We start from the raw sequence: 21,963 nt of genomic DNA, 5'->3' as shown, positions 1-21,963 counted from the left end.
GCCGGGCTCTGGTTGCGGCACCGATGGCGGTGCGGGGAGGCCGGGCCACACGCGTAACAGCCGCAACTAGTTCAGGTCAGGAATGGACAGAATCACAGAATGGGTATGGTTGAGTGCTCAAACCTCCCTGCTCAGGCAGGGTCATCCCAGAGCACATTGCACAGAACTGCGTCCAGCCAGTTCTTCAATATCTGCAGTGAGGGAGACTGCACAACCTCTCTGGGCAACCTGTTCCAGTACACGGTCACCAGCACAGTAAATAAGTTCTTCCTCATGTTCAGGTGGAACTTCCTGTACATCAGTCTCGGCCCGTTGCCTCTTGCCCTATTGCTTGGCTGAGATGACCATTCTTCTGCCCAGAAGAGCTGGCTCCATCCTGCCGGCACGCCTCCCGTGGATGTTTACCCAACCCTCGGCAGCGGAGCGCGGAGCTCACGCCTGGGAAGCGCCTCCGCGGGCAGCCCGGGATGGGGGCGGGGTTTGGGGCGGGGCCGCGGCTGCCGCCCGGGCCACGTGACTCCACCCCCCGTCGCTCCCGGGTCATATGCCGGGGGCGGGGCGGGCCCGCACGCTGCTGCTCCGGCTCCGCGGCCGCTCCGCGCCTGTGGCGGCCCCGACCCGCCCGGCCCCGCCATGTCCCCCGCCGCGCTGCTCCGGGCGCTGCCGCTGGCCGCGCTGCTGCTGCTCGGCCCGGCGCGGGCAGTCCGGCAGGCGCGGAGGCCCAACGTGGTGCTTATCCTCACCGACGACCAGGACGTCTGCCTGGGCGGCATGGTAACCCTGCGGCGGGGGGGCGCGGGGCTGGCGGCAGTATAGCGAGTAGGGCTCGCCGCCCGCCCGGGTCGCGTACCGGGCTGTCGGACGGCGAGACCGAGGTCGGCGGGCGCGGTGTGGGGCGAGGGTCGCTCGGGGTCGCGCTGGGCCCGGCCCGCCCGCAGCCGGTCAGGCCAAGCAGCCCCGCGGAAGGAGCGTCACGGTGGGGCTGCCACGGGTGGGATGGGCCGCCCTGCGGAGCCGCCGGGTCTCGGCTGGGCCGGGGCTGGGGCCTCTCTAGACCAGCCGCTGTACATACCCCTGTAAACACTCCACACTTGTGCTCGCTCGGGCCGGCTTGTGCAATCGCTGTGGCCGCGCCAGGCCCCAGCGAGAAGGAAAGCGCACTCTTAATGTTTTGCCAGGGTAGTTCCTAAAACCTGTGGTGTTGGGCCTTTTTCTAGGCAGCCTGCTTCAAGTCCCTGGCTTCACCTGGCATCCTTGCATTTTTAGCTGATACCATTTTGGTGCTTTCCTTTCAGACCCCTCTAAAGAAGACTAACACTCTTATTGCCCAGATGGGAATAACCTTCGCAAATGCAGTAAGTGTTTGCATTAAAGCTCTGAACTTCCTGAGCCTATGTGCATTTGTGTTTTTTGTATCTGACGTCTCAAAAAATGGTATCAGTTTTATGAAACCTGTAGATATGGATGTGGGGTTTTTAAAATTCAATTACTACCTACTTTAGGTCTCAAAATGAATATAATTTAAGGTGAGGTTCAAAATCTGTGGTTTCACTTTCTGAAAGCACTTGGGCTCACTTCCTTTATCTGTAAAGTAAAACTGCGTAGTCTGAGCATTAAAAAAAGCTGCTTAAAACTTTTATTAGCTTCATGCACAATGAAAAGTTACTTCACTCTTTTCACATTCTAGTGTACCTCCATGGCTAAAATAATGGAGTGAGTCAATGATCAGACAGTATTTTAGTGGGTTCTTGCCCTTTCTAAAAGCCATGTCCAGTCTGGTGGTGAGAAGTTGAAGGGCATGTGCTGCAGAGGCCTGAAGCTGCTTTCATGTGCAGTTTTTTACTAGTGAAAATACTTTGGATATAATTCTGGGCGTCCAGAAAGAAGTAGGCTTTACTGTTGAGTATATTAGTCAACCTGTTAGCTGATATTTGAAAACTATAAATTTTGACATAAAATTGTTTTATTATCCCAGTATTAAATCTCCTCATTCTGTTTTTCCAGTATGTCCCCAGTGCACTTTGCTGTCCCAGTCGAGCTAGCATTTTAACAGGAAAATATCCACATAATCATCATGTCGTCAATAACACACTGGAAGGGAACTGTAGCAGCAAGTTGTGGCAGAAGATTCAAGAACCATACACCTTCCCAGCACTGCTCAAAGCTATGTGTGGTTATCAAACATTCTTTGCTGGAAAGTATTTAAATGAGGTATTTGGTATTTGGTTTTTTTGTGGTTTGTTATAAGAGTCAAGTGCTTACTAAGGCAAATTCATCAGGAGAACAGGTATTTTCAGAGCTCTTTTACAGCACTTACCCAACACTTTTATTATTGAGTTACTTGTATGTGTGCTTTAGGTTTTTTGCCTTTTTAGCTAGGTTATGGTTTCTAGTAGTTCATAGTAAGATGTAAAATTCAGCACTGAAAGCTGTAAGACTGCATGTTCCTCGTGTGATGGAATTGGATCAGAAGCTCTATGAGTTACAGGGTTCTTAACAGCATGTTTTCTTTGCATCTCATGCTGGAAAACAGTGGTATAATAAAGCAATGGAACGTGAATCTTCATAGTCAGGCACAGATTTGTGTGTTCTGATGTTCCTGAGGCAGCCAGGGGAAGGGAAACTTAGCTGGCTTCCTCTGAGCATCCCTTGACTCAGCAGAGTCTCTCATGCCTGCAGTCAGGCAAGCCACGTAGATTGGAGAGGACTGCCCTGAGAAAACCCGTTGTGTTGCTCTAAGGCACCCTCTGTTTTGAGTTTGGCACTGACTCAGCAGCTACTTTCCCTATTTTGCTGTCTTAAAGGCTAGTTGTTGTAGATTATTTGGCGCTGAGGTGGCTAGAGGCTAGCATTACTTGAAGTTCCTATCCTTCTTGGGGGAGGATGAAGGAAGCTGTTGGTCTGTGTGGAATTCTCTTTAGTATCTTGTGAACTGTTATCACAAAGCCTGCAAGTGTCCTGTCACGTGGATGTTTTGATCACTGCTCATTATTTGATATGTACACTATGTTCTCCAGGATCTCTGCATATTTTCATGTGCAGAATGGAGCAGGGAATAATATTTAAATTTTACTGATGATTGCTAAGCTTTCAGTTACTGTCTAGTTATTGAGCCCTGGTTTCTTTAATAGACCCTCCGTGCATTTTTATATGCATATATATATGTGGTTTTCCACATTCTGAAATTGAATTTGGCTTGACATGGCTTCTGAGTAAGGTTGAATAAAGCACATGAAGATGAAACATAATGTCTAACGTTGATTCATCACAATTGAAACTGCGAGTCACGATCTCTCTTTTTTCAGTATGGAGCAGAGGATGCAGGGGGAGTAGGTCATGTCCCTCCCGGATGGAGTTTTTGGTATGCTTTGGTATGTGACTTTTCCTTTTTTTTTTTAACAACTTAATTTTGGTTGCTTTATAATTCAACTCTTGTTCTAACTTAGCTGGTTATGAAAGAGCAGGAAAAGAACATCTAATGATTTAATGAAAATTTTCTTTCCCTTTTTCCTTAATTGTACATTGGATCTGTGGCTTTTACAAGGGGTACTCCTATTGAGTGCCTAGAGAAAAAAAAAGCGATTTTTAAAGCCAAAAAAGAAATTTTTAAAGCTGGAGCAATGTGAGATAGCACTAAAACCAGTTTTGTTGATGGAGACCACTTCTGAGAATTTTTGCAGTATCCTTATGGCAGATGCTCATAATCTATTTCACAAACGCTCAGGGGCAATTAATTTGGATTGTTTCAAATAATCAATGTACATGTTGCTCTGAATAAGTATCTGTGTCACTTTTCTTTTTCACAGGAGAAAAATTCAAAGTACTACAACTATACTCTCTCAGTAAATGGCAAAGCACGAAGGCATGGTGAGAACTACAGTGTAGATTATCTGACAGATGTACTGGTAAGAAATTTTGCAGTGTGTGGTACAGAAACTGCTTGTGACCAGATAATGCTTCATGCTGGGGACTTGGGAAAGGCTGAGATAATTTATTAGGCTGTATTAGTTCACAAATGGACAATTGTACTGTCATGAGGGTCTGTGGTCATTTATCAGCAAAGCAAGACTGAGTATATTTAAAAATGACAGGCTTATGTTTGAGCTGTGGAGAGGAAAGGGGTTCCAGCGGGCCATTTGCTAGCCAGTAGCCTCACTGAGGCATTAATACTGACTGCTGTGCTGCAGGAGGAACAGGTAGGCAGAGATTTAAATTACTTTGTACAAGGATATGTTTCATTATAATATGCAACTTCTTTAACAGATTAACTGGGTCAGGATTTCATTTGGGAGCATGTAAAAATAAACTTCACACCATGTTTTGTTTCTTAGGTATTATGATGTGTTGTTATCTGGTAGTCTCCAGCTCCATCAGTCTGATAACTTGTAAATATTAAAGCCTAATCAATCCTTCATAGTAAATGAGGGCAACGTGTTGCTGACTGGGGAGGTTTTAGCCTCTTTATCTGCATAAAATAAAGAGAGGTAACAAAGATGTCAGATCCTTTAAGGAAAGGTGGAAGAGTTACTTCAGCTGTCTTAAGGCCCTGTTTGGCAAGTAGCAGGGGCTGGGGGGAAGGGTGGGATTGTCCCCCCTTCTGCCAAGCTGGAGTCATAATTTAATGTGCTGTTACAGTGTATAGGTTGGTACTGTGTTACAGTGTATAGGTTAGCACTTGCTAAAGCTCTTGTCTAGAAATGTCTCATTCAGTCTTGTAGTGTTTCATTGAGACCCAGTTTAATTCCACTGGGGGCTCAAATACAGACAGCTGCTCTCTAGCAACAGCACAGATTGATGTTTCTTAGGGTACTGAACAGCTGTCTGATTAAATTTAGATTTACATTGTCTAAAGCTAGATTGGAATTGATAAGCCAGAAGTGAGACTATCCTATTACTGGCATTGTACTGGGTTTTTTTGATCCTTCAGCAGCTCGTAAACATTTTGTCCAACAGGTCATTGTTGCATAAACTGCCTATTTGTGGTATGCTACCTATTGATACAGCAGTGTATCATGAGTTTCAGTGTGTTGCCTTCTTCTTTCTTCCTGTAGTTACCAAAAGTGTATCCAGCATTTCAGAGACAGTGTTCAAATCATTTGCTGGGCAGCGCACAGGAACAGATTGCTTATGCTGAGTTCCTGTGTTGCGTGAGGTGATGCTCAAGCTTTCTTGTGTAAGGGCACCTGGGTACTTGAGTGTGGTATTAAGCATCCAAACACCTGAATCTTTTTAGTGCACTTCTCATGTGTTGCAATTTAAGCTCCTAATGAAATCAAAGTTGGCCACGCTATGAGTTTCTGAATGGCTCTTATCCTTTCTTGACTCTGCTGACGCATAACTGAAGTTGAGCCCTTGTTGCTTAGATTCTAAATTTAGAAGGAACGAAGGGGGAATTCCTGGTGTATTGTTTTTTTCCTAGAGAAAGAAAAGGGTATCCAAAATGGGGTGTACTGATCAGGCAGGAAGAAAATGTTGCAAGATTTGAATACTGAAGAACTCATCTACAAGTAATACCTTTGAAGCTGTAATTTTAAAGGCTGACCTAGGGGAAGTGAAAATGGAACTTGCAACTTCTTTTAACTTGCTCCTTGAAATTGTGTATAGGCTGAAACAAAAATGAAAGTGCAGTGGTATGAGTGCGTGCATTTTGGCACTGTTCTTCACCAGACATTCTGTTTTCAACCCTTGTAATCTTGCAGCTTGCTGTAGAATGAGCATAGGCTATAAACAGTGGGGCTGAATTTTTTTTTTTTTCAGAAGTATTGCTATTCCTGAAGAAAGCTGAAGCTCTTAAACTGGGATCTGTCAGATGGGAAATGGCATCCTAGTGTCTCAGACTTGGACTATGTTGAAGAAAGCTCTGATTTTACTTCATTAAACTAGAGTTTAGGTAGATTTTATTGCACTTGGAATAGGCCCAAACTTCTGATGAGCTTTCCAGGTCTAATTAATGCAAGGGTCTGAAGTAGAAAGTCGTTTGAAGATGTGAGGAAAATTATTTGTTTAACATGAGCCACTTGGGGTTATTTTTATTATAAACTGCTGTTCTAGACATTTGTAGATGAGCAAGCAGTAAGTTTTTGAAATAGTTTAAATGTTTGCAGAATTACCGAGCTCTAAATTAATTATGAATGTCTAGTTTGGATTTGTCAAATAGTTGCTGTTTTCCTTTGAGGCATGACTTTTCTTCTCCAATAACACTGTTCACAGGCCAACATGTCATTGGACTTCTTGGAGTACAAATCTAATTTTGAACCCTTTTTTATGATGATCGCAACCCCAGCGCCGCACTCCCCTTGGACACCTGCTCCACAGTATACAAAGAGCTTTCAGAATGTCAGTGCACCAAGAAACAGCAATTTTAATATTCATGGCAAGGTAAGCTTACTAGGAAGAGCCAGTGTAGGTTATTCTAGTTTGTGAGAGCAGAAGGCAGTAGCCCTGGCTTGCATGTTAGATTAGAATAGGCGAGTACTATGACTACTGGTTGTTCAATCAGGTTAAGTCGGTGTGTGTCAGGGTCAGATAAGTTTGTTGTGACTTTGGGATATTTGCCCGCTAATGTCTTGTATAAAAACAACATAGTGGCAAGAGTGATATAGTAGTACAATGGAATTACTGTTGATAAAGACAAAAAGTGAATTCTTTGTCCCATTTCTAGACTCTTCTGAAGCTCTTAAAAATTTCTTATAATTGCTCTTGGTATATTCAGGGGAGCACATAGGTAATGTGCTACTCAAAGGCTTGGGTGAAGAATGGCAAGAGCCCTCTCTTCCTTCACACATCTGCTCATGGATGAGAGCAGTCCATTCCTTGAGCTCATGGCAAAGCTTCCCTGAGGTGAAAGCGTGTCAGATTAATCAGAGGACTCTGGAATCATGAACCATAGGGCCCAGGGTTAGTAAGTGCTTTGAAAACTTATTTCCTAAAATAACCTAATGTTACAAATTCAGACATCCTTGTGACAGGGCAGTACCTCCCACTGCCAGCAAATATGGTCTAGTTCAGACTAATCTGCTGCAATTTACTCTGGCAGTGTGTGAACTTCACATGCAGTTAATTTGGTGAAAACCTAAAGTTTTTTATTCCTGATTCAAGTAATTTAAAATATAGGATGCATTGCTGTTCACTGTTCATTTAGTTCACTTCAGGATTTGCCTCTAATCTTAAGACTGAGATACTGCTGCCTAAATGCTTATCAGGAGCCCAGACATACCTCAGGTCACTGTGACTCCTGTAGTACAGAATGAGACTTGTTTTTAGCTGAGGACTGGAGCTTGCAAAATGACCGTGTGCTCATCAGTATGATAGAAAAATATGAATGAAAGGACAGAAAAGGGCTGCAGGCAGTAACAAATATTTTAGCCCAATCCTTTTAAGTTTCAAACTAGAGAGTGGGAATCAGACTGAGGTTTTTTCTTCCATAAAGGGATTCCAGATTTTGTCTTAAGACTTCATTACTGTAATAGAGTGCTTTTAAAATAGTGATTTAGAAGTAACTTGACCAGTGAATATGCACTGTGGATTTCCCTTATGTGGTGTAAAAGCTCTGCCTATTTTGTTCTGTATTATTTGTATAATACAGAACAAAATGCAACTAGTATCTGTGGATACAGCAGTTTTACTAGAGGAACAGACTAACATTACCTTCCTTCCTAGACACAGCTGATGTGTGCTTGTGCAGCTGGCACTGTTGTGGTCTTGAAGCCTAAGTCTTCTAGGATCTTCAGTGTTCTAGAGCTTCTTGTTCTCCAGGGCAAGCATGATTCCTACAGTAGCAGTAAATATGTAAATAGGCTAAGACCCTCACTGATGTTGTAATGCTTGCTTGACAGTCTTGGATTGTACAGTCTTGAGTCCTAAAGAAATGTTGCCTCACTTCCTTGAACTGGATGTGGGCAAGAGCTACTAAGAGGAACCATTTAGGCAGAATCTCAGCATGGAAAATAGGAATTAAACTCTTGTGTATGTCACTGGTCAGAGTCTGAGACCAGATGAGTCTTATCTAAGCTGTTCCAAAAGAGAAGTTATTTAAGATATGTGTTGGGTATCTCCCTTGCATGCCTTGTTTTTCCTGCATCAAAGTTCAGTTGTGTTCTGTTTCTTGCAACATTGTATATTGTCTCCATCTCCTAAAATTTCTCCAAGAAGGGAGCTTAGGGAGCAGTAGGATTGGTGGAATACTTTGTATATAAATGCTGAAAGATGCATGTCAGGGAAGCAGATTTGAGAACTCTGAGTGTGAAGTTTATTGAAATCCACAAAGGTGTTTGAGTGCTGTGTGAAGTTTTTGAAACTTCAGAGAAAGGTAAGAAGAATAAAATACTCAAAGTGGAGGATTCTGCTGCACTAGGTTGCTTACCTGCCTGAGTTAGCCAGTATGGTTGTGCCTTACGAAGCTCCTCTCCTAAGCACAGCCCTTGTGAAAGGTAGCTGGTGCACTGGTGATGTTGCCAGCTCCTTTGTTCTCTGAAGAACTCCTGCTGAGCTGAAGGTAGGATTTGTGCTGTATTTGCTTACTTTTTCCTCTCTCAGCTGAGATAGATTGTGTCTCTCCAGAGAATTGTTTTACAACTCCTATAAGAGAAACAGCTGAATGCAACAGAATTAAAGTAAACTGGACGCAGTATTAAGTCTCCATGCCAAAATCTTTCCTTCGGTAGTCAAGAGCAGAAAACACTGGGAACTGAGATATGAGTCACTTTGTTGTGAGTCCCTAAAGCCTGAGTCCTTCAGTCATTTGCTTGTGACAGGAGGGAAATTGCATAACAAGAGGCTCTACAGAGAGGAATGACCACCTAAATACAGGCTTAAGCTGAGGGTGATGAGTGGGTCATCTCTGACCTACTAAATGAAAAAGTGTAAAGTTGCCCTGACATGGCTGTATTCTTTGTTCTGATCCCCACTGATTCTAACTTTCAGGTTGTTCACAACAGACCTTCCCATGTATTTGTACAGCAGGTGATCCAGCTCAGACTGGTCCTTCAATATGGGAGTATCACTTTTTATATGAATTACATTATTGTCATTACTTTGGAGATGTAGGTGAGGAAAGAAAGAAAGAAAGGTGCTGTTTCTGAAAGTTAGGAATGCATCTAGAAGAATTCACAATGCTGCAGCTAAAGAAATGCTCTTGTTTTGGATTCAAAATCTGAGTAAAATAGTAATGTTCTATTCCATTCAGTAGTCACCAGCCCTGATTTCTTAAACTGCCAAGGATCTGATAGTGGTACTGTTAGAGATATTTGAACTCACCTGTTTATAACCTCAGTAATTCTAATTGCTTTGGGTGCAGAAACTTTTGCCCACCTTGCTACCTGTTAGTCCCAAAAGTACCTCATTTCTGACAACCAAATCCAGTCTTCCAGTGATGCTCAATGCTTCACATTGTTTTCCTCAGATCTGTCTTACACTATAGCACTTTCACCTCTGAGAGAGCCTTCCCTAGATCTTTTCACAGTTTTCTTCCCTGAACTGCTTTGAAAAGATCCACATCTGTTTTCTTCACATCAAAGTCTAAGCATAATGGAGCTGTACTGTATCTTAATCTTGAAACTTAGGTTTTACATGAACCAACAGGGAAAACTGAAGTTAGATCAGTTTGATAGCATTGCCTGACTTTTTCACAGGAATTGTTTTTGTACTTGCTCTAAGAAAGGCTTAAAACATGATACTTCTCCCATACTCTAATCTTTGTTGTTTTTTTTTCCTTTAGAACAAGCACTGGTTAATTCGACAAGCAAAGACTCCAATGAGCAACTCTTCAATACAGTTTCTTGATGATGCTTACAGAAAGCGGTAAGAATTTTTCTGTTGCTTAAGGTTTCTAATCAGAATTTATAAGGTGTGGATTTTTAAAAAAAGTTGTAGTAAGTCTGACAATTGATATCAGGATACCTCTAATAACAGTTGATATCAGATTACCCCTAATAGTTCTCTGACACTTGTCTCAGAAGACCTCCTGACTTTCTTTACATTTTGCAAATAAACTTTGGCTTCAGAAATACCATATTCACAAATGCTGCCATTATTTGTCACAAAAAAACCTGGTCTCTCTATTGCTTTTCTTTCAGTCCACCACAGGGTTTTATTTAAAAAATGGCCTTACCTTCTTCACTTAATTCCAGTTTCTTACATGATGTACATCAAATGTAGTTGAGCTGTCTGCCACTTAATCTCATTTATTAATCTTATCTCTCAGTCTGTACATGGGAATGCCTGACTGGCCATGGGAGATGCTAGATTCCTTTTTATGAAGGGGATGTGGTGAATAATGTGCAGACAAGACTTGTTCCCTTTTTTAAAAAAGAGCAAGAATATTTGTTTGCACCACAAACAAATGTTTGCACCACAAACAAAATGTTTGCTTCAAAACTGTTAAAGTTTTGAAACAAATATTATCTAAAGTGTTGATCTTCATTTTGAGCTGTTACCAGGCCTCATCTTGTTACTTTGGAGATAGAAACACAAAATTTTCAGACTTTTGCTTTATAAAGCATGAAGGTAAAAATTATGCAACAAAGTTTTAAGCTGAGAGACAGCAGAATCCAAGAATTGAATAGCTGTAGTTAATTTAGCATGATACTAGTCTGTAGAGGGTAGTGGAAGCAATCAGTTTTCTCAGCAGCAAATCCCATGACAAAGAAAAGAACTTGTACCTGCACCTTGTATTGAAAGCTTGAGATACACTGAAATAATGGACCCTAACATTACATGAGTAATACAAAACAGCTGGTACAGTTTTCAAGCAGAAAGGATCCCATAAAGACAACTAAATTCATGGTTGTTTTGCATTTTAATATTAAATTACGTATAAAGACCTAATAACATTTGACCTTGCAGTAGATAACTGACTGTCACTGTCACACTTCAAGGTTGGTCTTCACTGTGTCCAGATAAGAAGTAATCTGCATTTTGGTGTCTTTCACAGACACTACAAAAATCAACAAGAACTGGGAACAAACAATGTATTTCTATCTTTAATTGCAGCCTTAAAAAAAAGTGTAGGAGTTTATGAAGTTTGTTTTCAGAATTTGTAAGCAAAATAATTCACTTCCAGTGCATGTACTGCTGACTGGAAGCAAGGTGTATAAATGCCCTACTTGCAGTCAGCGTTATTCCAAATTTTTCACACTCAAACGTGAAGTACTTTGTCTCTGTATAGGTGGCAAACTCTGCTGTCAGTAGATGACCTGATAGAGAAAGTTGTGAAGAAGTTGGAAGTGAATGGAGAGTTAGACAACACGTACATCTTTTACACATCAGACAATGGCTTCCACACTGGTAACGTTTTTACTGCTTATTTGTAGAGGATCCAGGAATTGCATAACCTTTCACTCTCGTGACCGCACCAGAAAATGTGAACAGCAGCTGTGAAAAACTATAGATGTCAGAAGTACTGATTTGAATTGCAAAACAACCTGGAGTTGCAGTGTGGGGTGTTTGGGATTTTATTATTTTTGGGGGTTTTTTTTGGTTGTGGCTTTCAGCATTCATTTCTACCAGTGTATCCTGGTGTGCAGAAAATTAGGACAGAAATAAAGGAAGGGTCTCTGTGTTCTGTAGGAAGAGTTGGTATAAGAGGGTTATCTAGTAAAAACATGTCAAAGACTTGTCTGTATCATGTTGTACAACTAAAAGTGCAGTATCTAAGCTGTTAAGCTTTGTAAAATATGGCTTATACTTTGATGTTATCTCTGCTGTCCTCCAATTTCTTAATATAGTTCAGGTTAACAAGCTCTCTTCTTTAAAAATGGGCTGGTGGTAATAACGTGCTCATACCGGGAGGGGGAGGGGGTGGAACTAGATGATCTCTGTAAGGTCCCTTCCAACCCAAACCACTCTATGGTAACATAAGGCTGATAATGTAAACAAGAAACTATTTAACTTTTCCATCTTCTCTTGTTTAGGCCAGTTTTCTTTGCCAATAGACAAACGGCAGCTCTATGAGTTTGATATCAAAGTTCCATTGCTAGTTCGAGGACCAGGGATAAAACCAAATCAGACAAACAAGGTAAGAAAAGTGTGAAATCCCAGTGCAGATTTATTTTTAATGATGTTTCACAGTTACCACTTTAGCTGCTAATTTGTTGCCCTGCATATATATATCTCCATGAAATGAAATACACTGAGTGGTAGAAAGTGTGTAGGCCTACTTATAAAAAAGCTGTCTGTTCCTGCTTGAATCAAATTAAGCCATTGCAGGCCACAAAAACAAATTACTCACTTTCCAAATTCCCTACCATTGTTTTTCCATGTTACAGGGTTCATTAGCCCATAAAGATGAAATTAGGTAGGGTTTAGATGCACCTACAAATATGAGTATTTAAAATAGGTTCTGAACTTCTGAAGTAAAGTTCTTCTCATCCTGCAGATGCTTGTTGCAAATATTGATTTGGGGCCCACTATTCTGGATATTGCGGGATATGACTTGAATAAGACCCAGATGGATGGGATGTCACTGCTGCCACTGTTGGTAAGTAGGGACAGGGATAGTAACCAGTGACTCTTGCAGGAGCAATTCTTCCAAGTCAGTGTTACTTCCTTTGATAGATTAGGTTGAGTCATAACCCGGATTCTTCCTTTGATGTTGTTTTCAAGTGGGATGCTCATAGATGAGTGAAAAAAGTAGGTATGTTTAAATGTAGATGTATTTTCATAAGCACTACAATTTTGTGGTCATATTATAATAGAAAGTTGTCATCCTTTGGATAATTCTCACATTTGTAATAATTCCTGTTTTGAAGCCTGTATTTTGTTTCCATCTTGCATTCTCCTTCCACTTTTCCTTAGCTTTTCTCAGCATAGGAATAGGAGAAAAGCAGACTGTTCTTATTAAATCTTTGGTTTGACTCCATTTTCAGTAGAGCTGGTGTTTCCTCCAAACTCTAGAAGAGTGCATGTAGTTTTATAAAGTAAACTTGACCTTTTTAATAGGTGAGCAGAAGCCTATTTAAATAAAGCTGCTTGCAGGTGATCTGTTTAGTTTTAATTAAATTTAGTCTATAAATTGAAGGCAGCTTACTTGGAAAGTAAGCTTGGAAAGATCATCCATACTTAAAATGGTGCTTTGCTCTTTAAACCTTGTATCCAAACCTTAAGCTGTTCTTTAGACAGAAGCAGGTAAAAGGCACCTGTTCTAAACTCTGGTGGAATCAAATTTGAAACTCACTGTTTTGCTGCATATGCCTGTGGTGGTGCTGTAGATTAACTGTAAACTTTCATCTTCCTCTGTCTTTTAAAATGCAGCTACAAATAGACCAGCTTAAAACCTAGTTGTTTCTTAAAGCTGTTTCTTTTTTTGTTTGGTTGGTTTTTTGCCAAGGGCATTTTTTCCATTAGTTGTGGTATGTGATAAAAATCAAAGGGAAACAGCCTTGTTGCAGGGATCTTGTCTGTAGGATAGTAATACTTGGTCATGTGACTCCTACTTGGTATTACTGCATGATCTTTATAAATTGAAGATATTATTTTAAACCTCACAGGAAGGTGTACTAATATTTTTGGAGTTTAATCCTTGTCTTCCAGTTACACAAGACCTTCTAACCTAAAGCTAATTATTTAAGACTGATACTGCCTAGTAGTAAGCAGTGGACAGTGTTAGTGTTATTCCAAGTACACAGAATTTCTTCTATTTCACATTCACATTAGATACTAAGTTGTGTTAACCTCTCGTAGAGAGGAGACAAAAATGTCACGTGGAGATCAGACTTCTTGGTGGAGTACCAAGGAGAAGGATACAATGGCAGTGATCCTACCTGTCCTGGCCTAGGACCTGGAGTCACAGTAAGTAAGACAAGATCTGTTAATATTAGGGACTAGCTGCTGAATTAAACCTGTTTGTGTGGGCTAACCTGGTTCTGTATGTAAGCTCTCAGTGTGTTGGTAAGTAGGAGCCAGCTCTGTAGCTCCTGTGCAGCATTTGACAATTGGAAGGAGATGTCCAGCAGTGTGGAACTGACATGTCTATATGACCAGAGAGAGCACAAAAATCCTTTCATTTGGAATCTATGGAGCCTCAGGGCTGGAGACTGATGCAGGAAGGTGTGGGCTTAAGTCAAGTGTGTGGCAATGACATAATGTTCTTTCTAAACTTTCAGTAACCTTATTGCACAATTCTTGTTTGTGATTATTTAAGTCACTAGTTACTCTAAATCAAAGCAGGTTTGCTTTGCTTTACTAAAGTAAAGCATCACATTGGTGCTGTCTTCAGTAGTGTTGTGCTCTTCTCTTCTGTGTATGTGCATTTGTTTCCCAGACAAAATGCACTTAGTCATGGTGAGTTTAATAACAACACTGAGTTTTTTGCTTGAAATCCCCAGTGGAAATTTGCATATGTTAAATTAAGATCTGGGTGTTTATCTGGTAGCTGCAGTTAGCATGAACTGGTAGAGACTTTAGGAAAAGTTAATCTTCTGCCCTGAAGATTTTTTTTGCTGCTTGCTTCACAGCACTGCTTCCCAGACTGTGTCTGTGAAGATTCCTATAACAACACATATGCTTGCGTGAGGACCCTGTCATCTTCCTGGGATCTGCAGTACTGTGAATTTGATGACCGGGAGGTAAGTCTGTCTGACTAGGAGATGTCAACTGTGCACAGCCTGTGTCTGTCTGCACTCTTATCAGCTCTCAAGGTTTCCATGAAGTACTCTAAAAGGCAGACTGGCATTGCTTGCAGGATAAACACTCAAGTACTTATCTCCTATTATGAATGTTTGACCAAAACTTTAGCAGGGTTCTGGGAAGAAGGGGAAAAAAGGGTGTGGGAGGGGAGTGAGGCCTAAACTATGATTATTACCTTCTGGTACCACCTGACAGCCTCACAGGGAGCTGTGCTGGACTGGTTTCAGTTCTCTCTCTTAGCCCAGCTCCATGTAGCAGTCTCTTTTAAGCAACAAATATTTTCTGATACCATAAACACAGCAGAGGTACTATGTTCAACTCTTTTACTTGGGAAGACCTGAAATTCCAGGTTAATAATTTCTCATCTATTATTTGCTTGTTTGTCTGACAAAAATAGCAGTGAAGTTACAACTGTGAGAAAGGTCTCTGACCTTATCTGGAGTAGTTTGGGTGTAAGGGACATAACATCCCCCCTTCAGAGGCTGCTCAGGTCTCACTACAGCAGCATGTGCTGTATGTGCAAAAGGTGGTGTGTCATGGGGCTGATCTTGAGTTGTGCTTGTTTGCTCATGGCTGCTCCAACAAGGGTGAGGGGTTTGAGGCAGTTGGGTCACAGATCTAACAAACTGTGCTGTCAGCAGCTGTGCAGGCACTGCATGAACATGCACCACAAGATGTTGTATGGTAGTCTACGATGAGCAACTTGAGCCAGGGGAGGAAATCCCACGAGATGTTTCTGCAGTTAGAGAGTGTGAAAAGCTGTACAGGAAACCAAAATATCAATTGGCAGACCCTGGACTTTGGTTTTCCCCTTTCTGACAAATTATGATCAAGTTAAACAAGTCTTGTTGATTTCTTTGTAAAAGTAGTCTCCAAAGTTGACTCAATAATGCTCTTCATGTCACTTTGGGATTTTTCTACTAAGAAGGTACAGCTGTGGCATTTTTGGGTCACTCTGCACACCTGAGCTAGATGGAATAAAACCAACAGTATGGGAAAGGTGCAGCAACGTAGCTTCTATAACCTTGCAGTGAACCTTGTAAGAAAAAGGCCAAAGTCTGCCCAGATATGTCTATCAAAGTTAGACACAACTCAGCCAGTTTTTATCAGTACCATCTGCAGTCAGGCCTCCTACTCTAGCATAGACAAAACCACAGCTAAATTCTTGAGATACTATTGACCAGTGTTTGTCCCAGGGAACTGTCTAGAGATTTAATGTACCAAAAAACAAATCTGCCCTAAAATCCTCCAGACAAAACTCAAAGTACATGCACACAGAATGAGCTTTTTCTGTTTGAGGCTGTAGCATTCTTGTATTCAACTATTTTGTACATGAAGTTAAGACACCTGTCTCAGTATGATAGCTCAAAGTAGCTAATGAGTACAGAATGTTGATGTAATGGTCATGAAATAAAGTTATTTTGAGATCCATTAATGAAAGGACTGCCAGCTTAGGCAAGGCCTCTTACTGTAGTCTTACAGTCATAAGACAAATGTTGGAAAAGAAGCTGCTGTGGCAGGTGAGTACTTTAGGTGAAAGTAAAAACTTTTCCAACAAAACTGTGCTACTGCAAAACTGCTTGTGTGCTGTCCTGTCTTTGACCACACAGCTGCATGGCTGAACACAGTTTACGTGTGGGGCTGCTGCAGCAGAGTTCAGACTAACATCTGAGACTGTGTGCTGCCATAGAGCATTCTTCTCAAATAATATGACTGTTAATTAGCATTCAGGACTTAATACAGTGCAGGAACTTTATTCTACAGGTGTTTGTGGAAGTGTATAACTTGACTGCAGACCCACACCAGATCAATAACATTGCTAAAACAATTGATCAAGAAATTCTAGAGAAGATGAACTATCGACTAATGATGCTGCAGTCCTGCTCAGGAGCAACTTGCCGTACACCAGGTGTCTTTGATCCCGGGTAAACACTGTAACACTTCATTACTGTAACACTTTTAAATAGAACTATGGAGTTTTTAAACTCTGCTTTTATAGAGGGTATTTATGATGTACATACTGTTTTTTTAGTAGAGATGTTTTCTTGATGCTGCTGCTTTTTAATGGTTAATCTATATTTTAACTTAATGTGTATAACTTTGATATGATACTAGTACTTTAATGTTGTCAGACATTGACTTAGAGCAACTATACACTTCAGCTGTTCTGAGTAGTCAAGACACTGACCTCAGGTTTGCCTGCAAACCAGGAAAAGTTCTGCTGGTTTCTGTAGGCAGGTATTTTCAAGTACTAGCTGTGATTGTTCCTGGAGATGCCGTTTGCAAGAACATTTCCTGCAGGACCTAAGCTGTCTGTATTACCTGTTGGAAGTAAATAGCACTTTGTGCCTCAAAACTCAGTCACTGATCATTTGCACCAAAGCTTTTTTAAGCAGTATTTAAAATGTCCTTCCGGAGTCCTCAAAGTGCAACATAAGTTGGTCATTTGGGACAGCAAAGCTTTCTGCTAGAAGGTAGCTCCTGTACATTGTAGCTAGGATTTATTTCTTTGGAGACTCAGCTTTTTGGTTGCATGTTGTTACAGTTTATCTGTTGTAATAGAAATTGTCACTGCTGTGTACTGCTGAGGAAGCAGCTTCTCAGAGAGCCTTGTACCAGAGCTCTTCTAGCACAAAGCTCTCTAGAAGTGCTGGTGGTCACTGCAAGCCAAGCAGCTGACACTGACTCTGTTCCTCTCTCCAGGTACAGGTTTGACCCACGGCTCATGTTCAGCAATCACGGCCTACGGGCTCGGAGGTTTTCTGCACAGTTCTTGTAAGACCCTTTGGGGCCTCTTGCAATGGGCTCCCAACCAGTTTCTCCAGTGACTGCAGCAGGTCTGTCTCTGTTAACTTTTGCTGATTACAGCTGGAAGACTTTTAATGGGCTTTTCAAACCCTGTTTGGAAGGAAACCCCTTGTCTTTAGCTGGTTGCCTTGTGCAATATATATATTTTACGGCTGAACTCTAACTGTAAATTGTTAGACACAGCTAATCTGTCTTGCTCAGATCGTTGATTACCACCTTTGTCTTTCAAGTACCTTTTCATATCACAGGCACAGAGGTGAACCTATGTCTATGAATCTGAACAGTTTATTTTGTTCTAAAAAATAAGTGTGTATTTGAGTCAGGTTAGATAGGCAGGTGCTATTGCACAGTAATGCTCACCCATATTCAGTGTCACAGACCTTCTTAAAATCTGTGCCTAATTATTGGTTTCCTGTATTGAGCTCCAGGCTGTTAAGGACAATAGCAAACTAGCCCAAAAGAGAGTAGGAGGGCATTAGTCAAAAGTGTAGGATCTGAGTAGCAAGTGTCTTGTACAGAATGAACATCCATCTAGTAAATAGTCTCTTGCAATGAGACCACTTTGAGATGAGACCAATGAATTTTGTAGGACAGCTTTGGTAGCTTGCAAACAAGAATGTAATTTCAGTCTCCTGGTTTTAATTGCTAGGCTGGGTTACTGTGTACTACTGAAAAACCTTTTAGGGTTTTAGACTGACTTCCTAGTGAGTTAAGAGACTGTTGATACTAACAAGTATTCAAGTAAGTGTGCCTGTGCTTTGAGCTAACTCTTCAGTCTGTTTTAATACACAAACAGAAGTAATACTAAAATAAACAAAATCCAACAACCAGGGTACCACAGTAGAGGTGATCTGTTTCTAACCTCCAAATCTCTCGAATTGTCTAACTTCTTATGTTGATTTGACTCTTGAAGGTAAATTATTTTGAAAGCATCTAGGTAAAAATAAATCATAGAATTATTGCTCACTAGACATTAGGCTAAGATCTATTTTAGGCAGTTTAAATGCTTCATAGAGTGTTGCTTTTTGATTGAGACCCAGCTACTTGGAACCTGCAGAAAGTGGCCTTCACACCAAAGGTCTGCATGTCAGAAGTCACTTGGTTTCCCTCCAAAAGGGTGATGTCTTTTCAGCCTTCTGATTAGGCTTATCTGAAATGCAGCCATCATGTGCACCCAAACTTGAGTATCTTTCTAAATCCTGAAAAACACACAAACTTGTATTACCATGTAACTTCTGTATAGATTCACTGGCAAAACACCGTCTGGAAACACTGAATTATGGACCTTCTGCAAGTCGTGTTGCTTGTGGGCAAATCAACTCTGTTTTCAGGCATGATAATCATTCCCTTGTCAAACAGATTGTAGCAAAACTATTTAGTGTTCAGTTATTTCACATCTCCTACCCCACTAGAGAGCATGATTATTTCAACTAATCATTAAGTAGGCAACAGAGGATGACTCAAAACTGTGAAGATGTGTACCCCAGTGTGCAGATATACCAACTGGATACAAGCGATGCTACAACAAAATAAGTTGAATTTTCTTGGCTTTTAGTTCTGAGGCACAGAAGTCCTTAATGTAGCTTAGAGTTGCAAACTTCTGTGGTGGTCTACAGGTTTGATTATTATAGAACTTTTGTTTCTAATCTCTCACAAGTGACCAAATATTTGCAAGAAAAAAAAAAAGCTTGAAAGGTAATGTTTCAGCTGAGGCATCTGTATAAATGCAGAGGGTTTTGGATAGTCAGACTCCTTAGATGCTTTCAAAGACTCAGGACTTTGTTTTCTCAACTACAACTGTAGCTTTATCCTGCTTTTTGTTTCTCAACTTTAGTATTGGCCATCAGTATTCTTTATACACTGTTTTGTCTCTAGAAACCAAACCAAAGTTGTCTTCATGCTCCCAAGGGTTTTCTTACTGACCTTGTGTAGGTAGTGTTTTGCTTGGAGAATTCTAGCACTTCTGACCTGTTCTTTGTTTAAACTTCATTTTGGTAGCTGTGTGGAGGCCAGTGTGAAATATATTGACTGCTGCACATTAAACCCTCATCAGTCCTATCAAATCTGGGTTGTACATCAGGTTTCTGCTTAAGTTTCAGTGCAAGTAATGGGCATTCTGTTGCTCCTTATTAGAAAAGCATCTTTGTTATGGGTATAGAAATATAATTCTAATACAGTCTTTTCTTAAAGTGATTTTAAGCCCTAATAAGGACATGTTCTTTTGAATTATTTATTTTTTGCCTAATTAGTAATATGAAAGTTGACAGAATTGATGCAGATTATTCAGTATGAGTGACCAGATGTTTTACCTAAATTAATACTCTTGCTGTCTGCACATACCTGTAAAGCATTTCATTCCAAGGCTCAGTAATATGACAGTCTCACTGTCAGAGAACCACATTATACCTGAAATCTGGCATAGGTAGTAAATGTTCTATTAAACTGAAATTCAGAATTAAATTCATCAGTCCTTAGTGGTTTAGGAGAATATTTGATTTGCTCCCACTTTTGCTAAAGACCTGAAAATCGTTAAGCATGTAGTGAAAGAAAGAACAGGAACCAAGAGCTGCCTGCCTTCCATTGCTTTTAGAGTAGTTTATCACTTGTGTCTGTTGCCATAAAGCAGTTAATTCTGAATATTTTTACAGCCACAAATGAACAGTGTTAATTCTTATCCTTGATAATTAAAAAAAAAACCACTATGAAGGATCTTTGATTCTCATCCAGATCTAATTCCCAGCTAAGTTATTTTAAAACTAAATGGTCTTTCTGGATATTCCCTTTCATGTGTTATTTGACCATGGCTGCATCTATATCTGGTTATGGAAGGCATTCATGTTAAACATACAGAGTTTTAAACAAAGGGCCTTACTGGTACAGAGTTGAGTTTAAATAAAATGTGATCATGTTTTTTACTTTTTTAAAAAATCATTATTACCAAAAGCAGAGCTGTGATTTTTTTTTTTTTTTAATGATCTGATCTGGTAAAGTAGATACTATACAGGGAGAAATACAATTAATAACTTCCTTATGTTACCCTAAATCAAGCCAACATTCATTATCATCACTTCAGCATAAGTGAATCCAGCCAGTACGTGCTTACCCAGCATGGGCCCAGAAAATTTGGCTTCTTCATTTTGGGGAATGAAGCTGTAGCAGGGATGTGTACATGGAAACGCACCCAAAGCAGGTATAATACCTTTCCAATCAAGTTAAATTTGAGACTGATTCATCAAGCTGAATACAGTATTGAACATAATGAAACAGCTGTCATTTATTGTGATTCAATTAAAAATTTCTTCTTGTATGTCTCTCTGTATGTGAGCATACTTTGCTGTAGCATGTTGTGAGTATATTTCTGCTATTTGAACATCTGTTTAGAAAGTGCCCTTCCAGAGGACCCTGTTCACTGCTGCACTTTTGAAGAAAGAAAAAAATAAACTGCCTATCAAACTTCCTATCTTTGTTACTGAGCTTGAGTTAAACCTTCCTGCAGGAATAAGCTGTGTCATGTGTGTAATGGCTGAGTTCCTATTTTATAAGCCTTTAAAAGCCTCTGCTTTACTGCCTTCCTGCCTAACATGGGCTACTTCATATGGCCACAGAGAACCTCATTGGTGTCTAGCAGGACACCACCTGACTACTTTGCACCAGGAAGAAACCCTGAGGTGAGGGAACAAAGTGAAATGCAACCTGTACTTGCTTGCATTTCCTTGGAAACTGGTGTAGTTGAATAGATGGAAAACAGAAAGCACAATGGAGAAACTGCTGTTCAGAATTAAGAGTAATATGTTCTGCCCCAGGAAAGAGGAAGACTAAAATCCCATGTGAGGCTTTTTCCAAAATGGGAACTGTGACCAACAATAAGATACGTGCTACTTCTTCACCTCAATCCCTCTTATGGAGCTGAAGTTGTTGCATGATTCTGTTTAAAACTGCTACATAAATTTCCTGAACTATAGAAGGTGGTGAGTTGGTACACCTTTAACCTATTTAAGTCTGAGGCCTTCACAAGCTATTAAAACATGTATTTCTGCATTTTATTTGCATTTCTGCTTAACCATGTGGTATCAAGTTTCATTTCTCCTTCAGCAAGGAGGTAGCAATATTCCATTAAGTAGACAAAAATATTTAATGGCTGCCTGCTCATTGCTTGCTTTCTTTTGATGTTCCAGCTTATGAAAACTATAAAGTTTACTGTAGCACCACAAGAAAGGGCAGCTCTGTATTACTTAGACATTCCCACCACTGACAGCCCAAGTGACACTACCATCAGGGTCATGAGAGCTTGCTACATCTCCTTGTCATTAGTTTCTAAGAACAAGCCACGTTCGTGAAGAAAATGCTGTTACAAGGCTAAAGGAATCACCTGTTTTAGAAAAAGAAATACATAGCCTTAATATTTCATTCAGGGGATGGAGCAGGGGAATTCCATTATTAGAAAGAAAGGGCAGTGCTAATCTTGCTTTCCAGATGCTGCTCTAGTCAGATTCAGCTGTCAGTATTTTGATATCCACTGGACTGTGTTTAGAG

The 21,963-nt window shown here is 40.6% G+C and overlaps 1 protein-coding gene across 1 annotated transcript; it reads left to right on the top strand.

The window, feature by feature from the left end:
- Nucleotides 1–538: 538 nt before the first annotated feature.
- Nucleotides 539–20,888, top strand: GNS (glucosamine (N-acetyl)-6-sulfatase). Its single transcript, XM_009095058.4, has 14 exons — nt 539–774; nt 1,296–1,355; nt 2,005–2,211; nt 3,306–3,371; nt 3,807–3,905; nt 6,211–6,378; nt 9,716–9,798; nt 11,165–11,283; nt 11,910–12,013; nt 12,374–12,475; nt 13,678–13,785; nt 14,451–14,561; nt 16,387–16,547; nt 17,326–20,888. The coding sequence occupies exons 1-14, from the start codon at nt 634–636 to the stop codon at nt 17,399–17,401; spliced, it is 1,605 nt and encodes a 534-aa protein (XP_009093306.3). The 5' UTR covers nt 539–633; the 3' UTR covers nt 17,402–20,888.
- The last annotated feature ends 1,075 nt before the right edge of the window (nt 20,889–21,963 follow it).

Source organism: Serinus canaria, chromosome 1A, assembly GCF_022539315.1.
Source record: "Serinus canaria isolate serCan28SL12 chromosome 1A, serCan2020, whole genome shotgun sequence".
Classification (NCBI taxonomy): domain Eukaryota; kingdom Metazoa; phylum Chordata; class Aves; order Passeriformes; family Fringillidae; genus Serinus; species Serinus canaria.
Note: the sequence above shows the minus strand (reverse complement) of the source record. Positions and strands in the feature narration are given on the sequence as shown.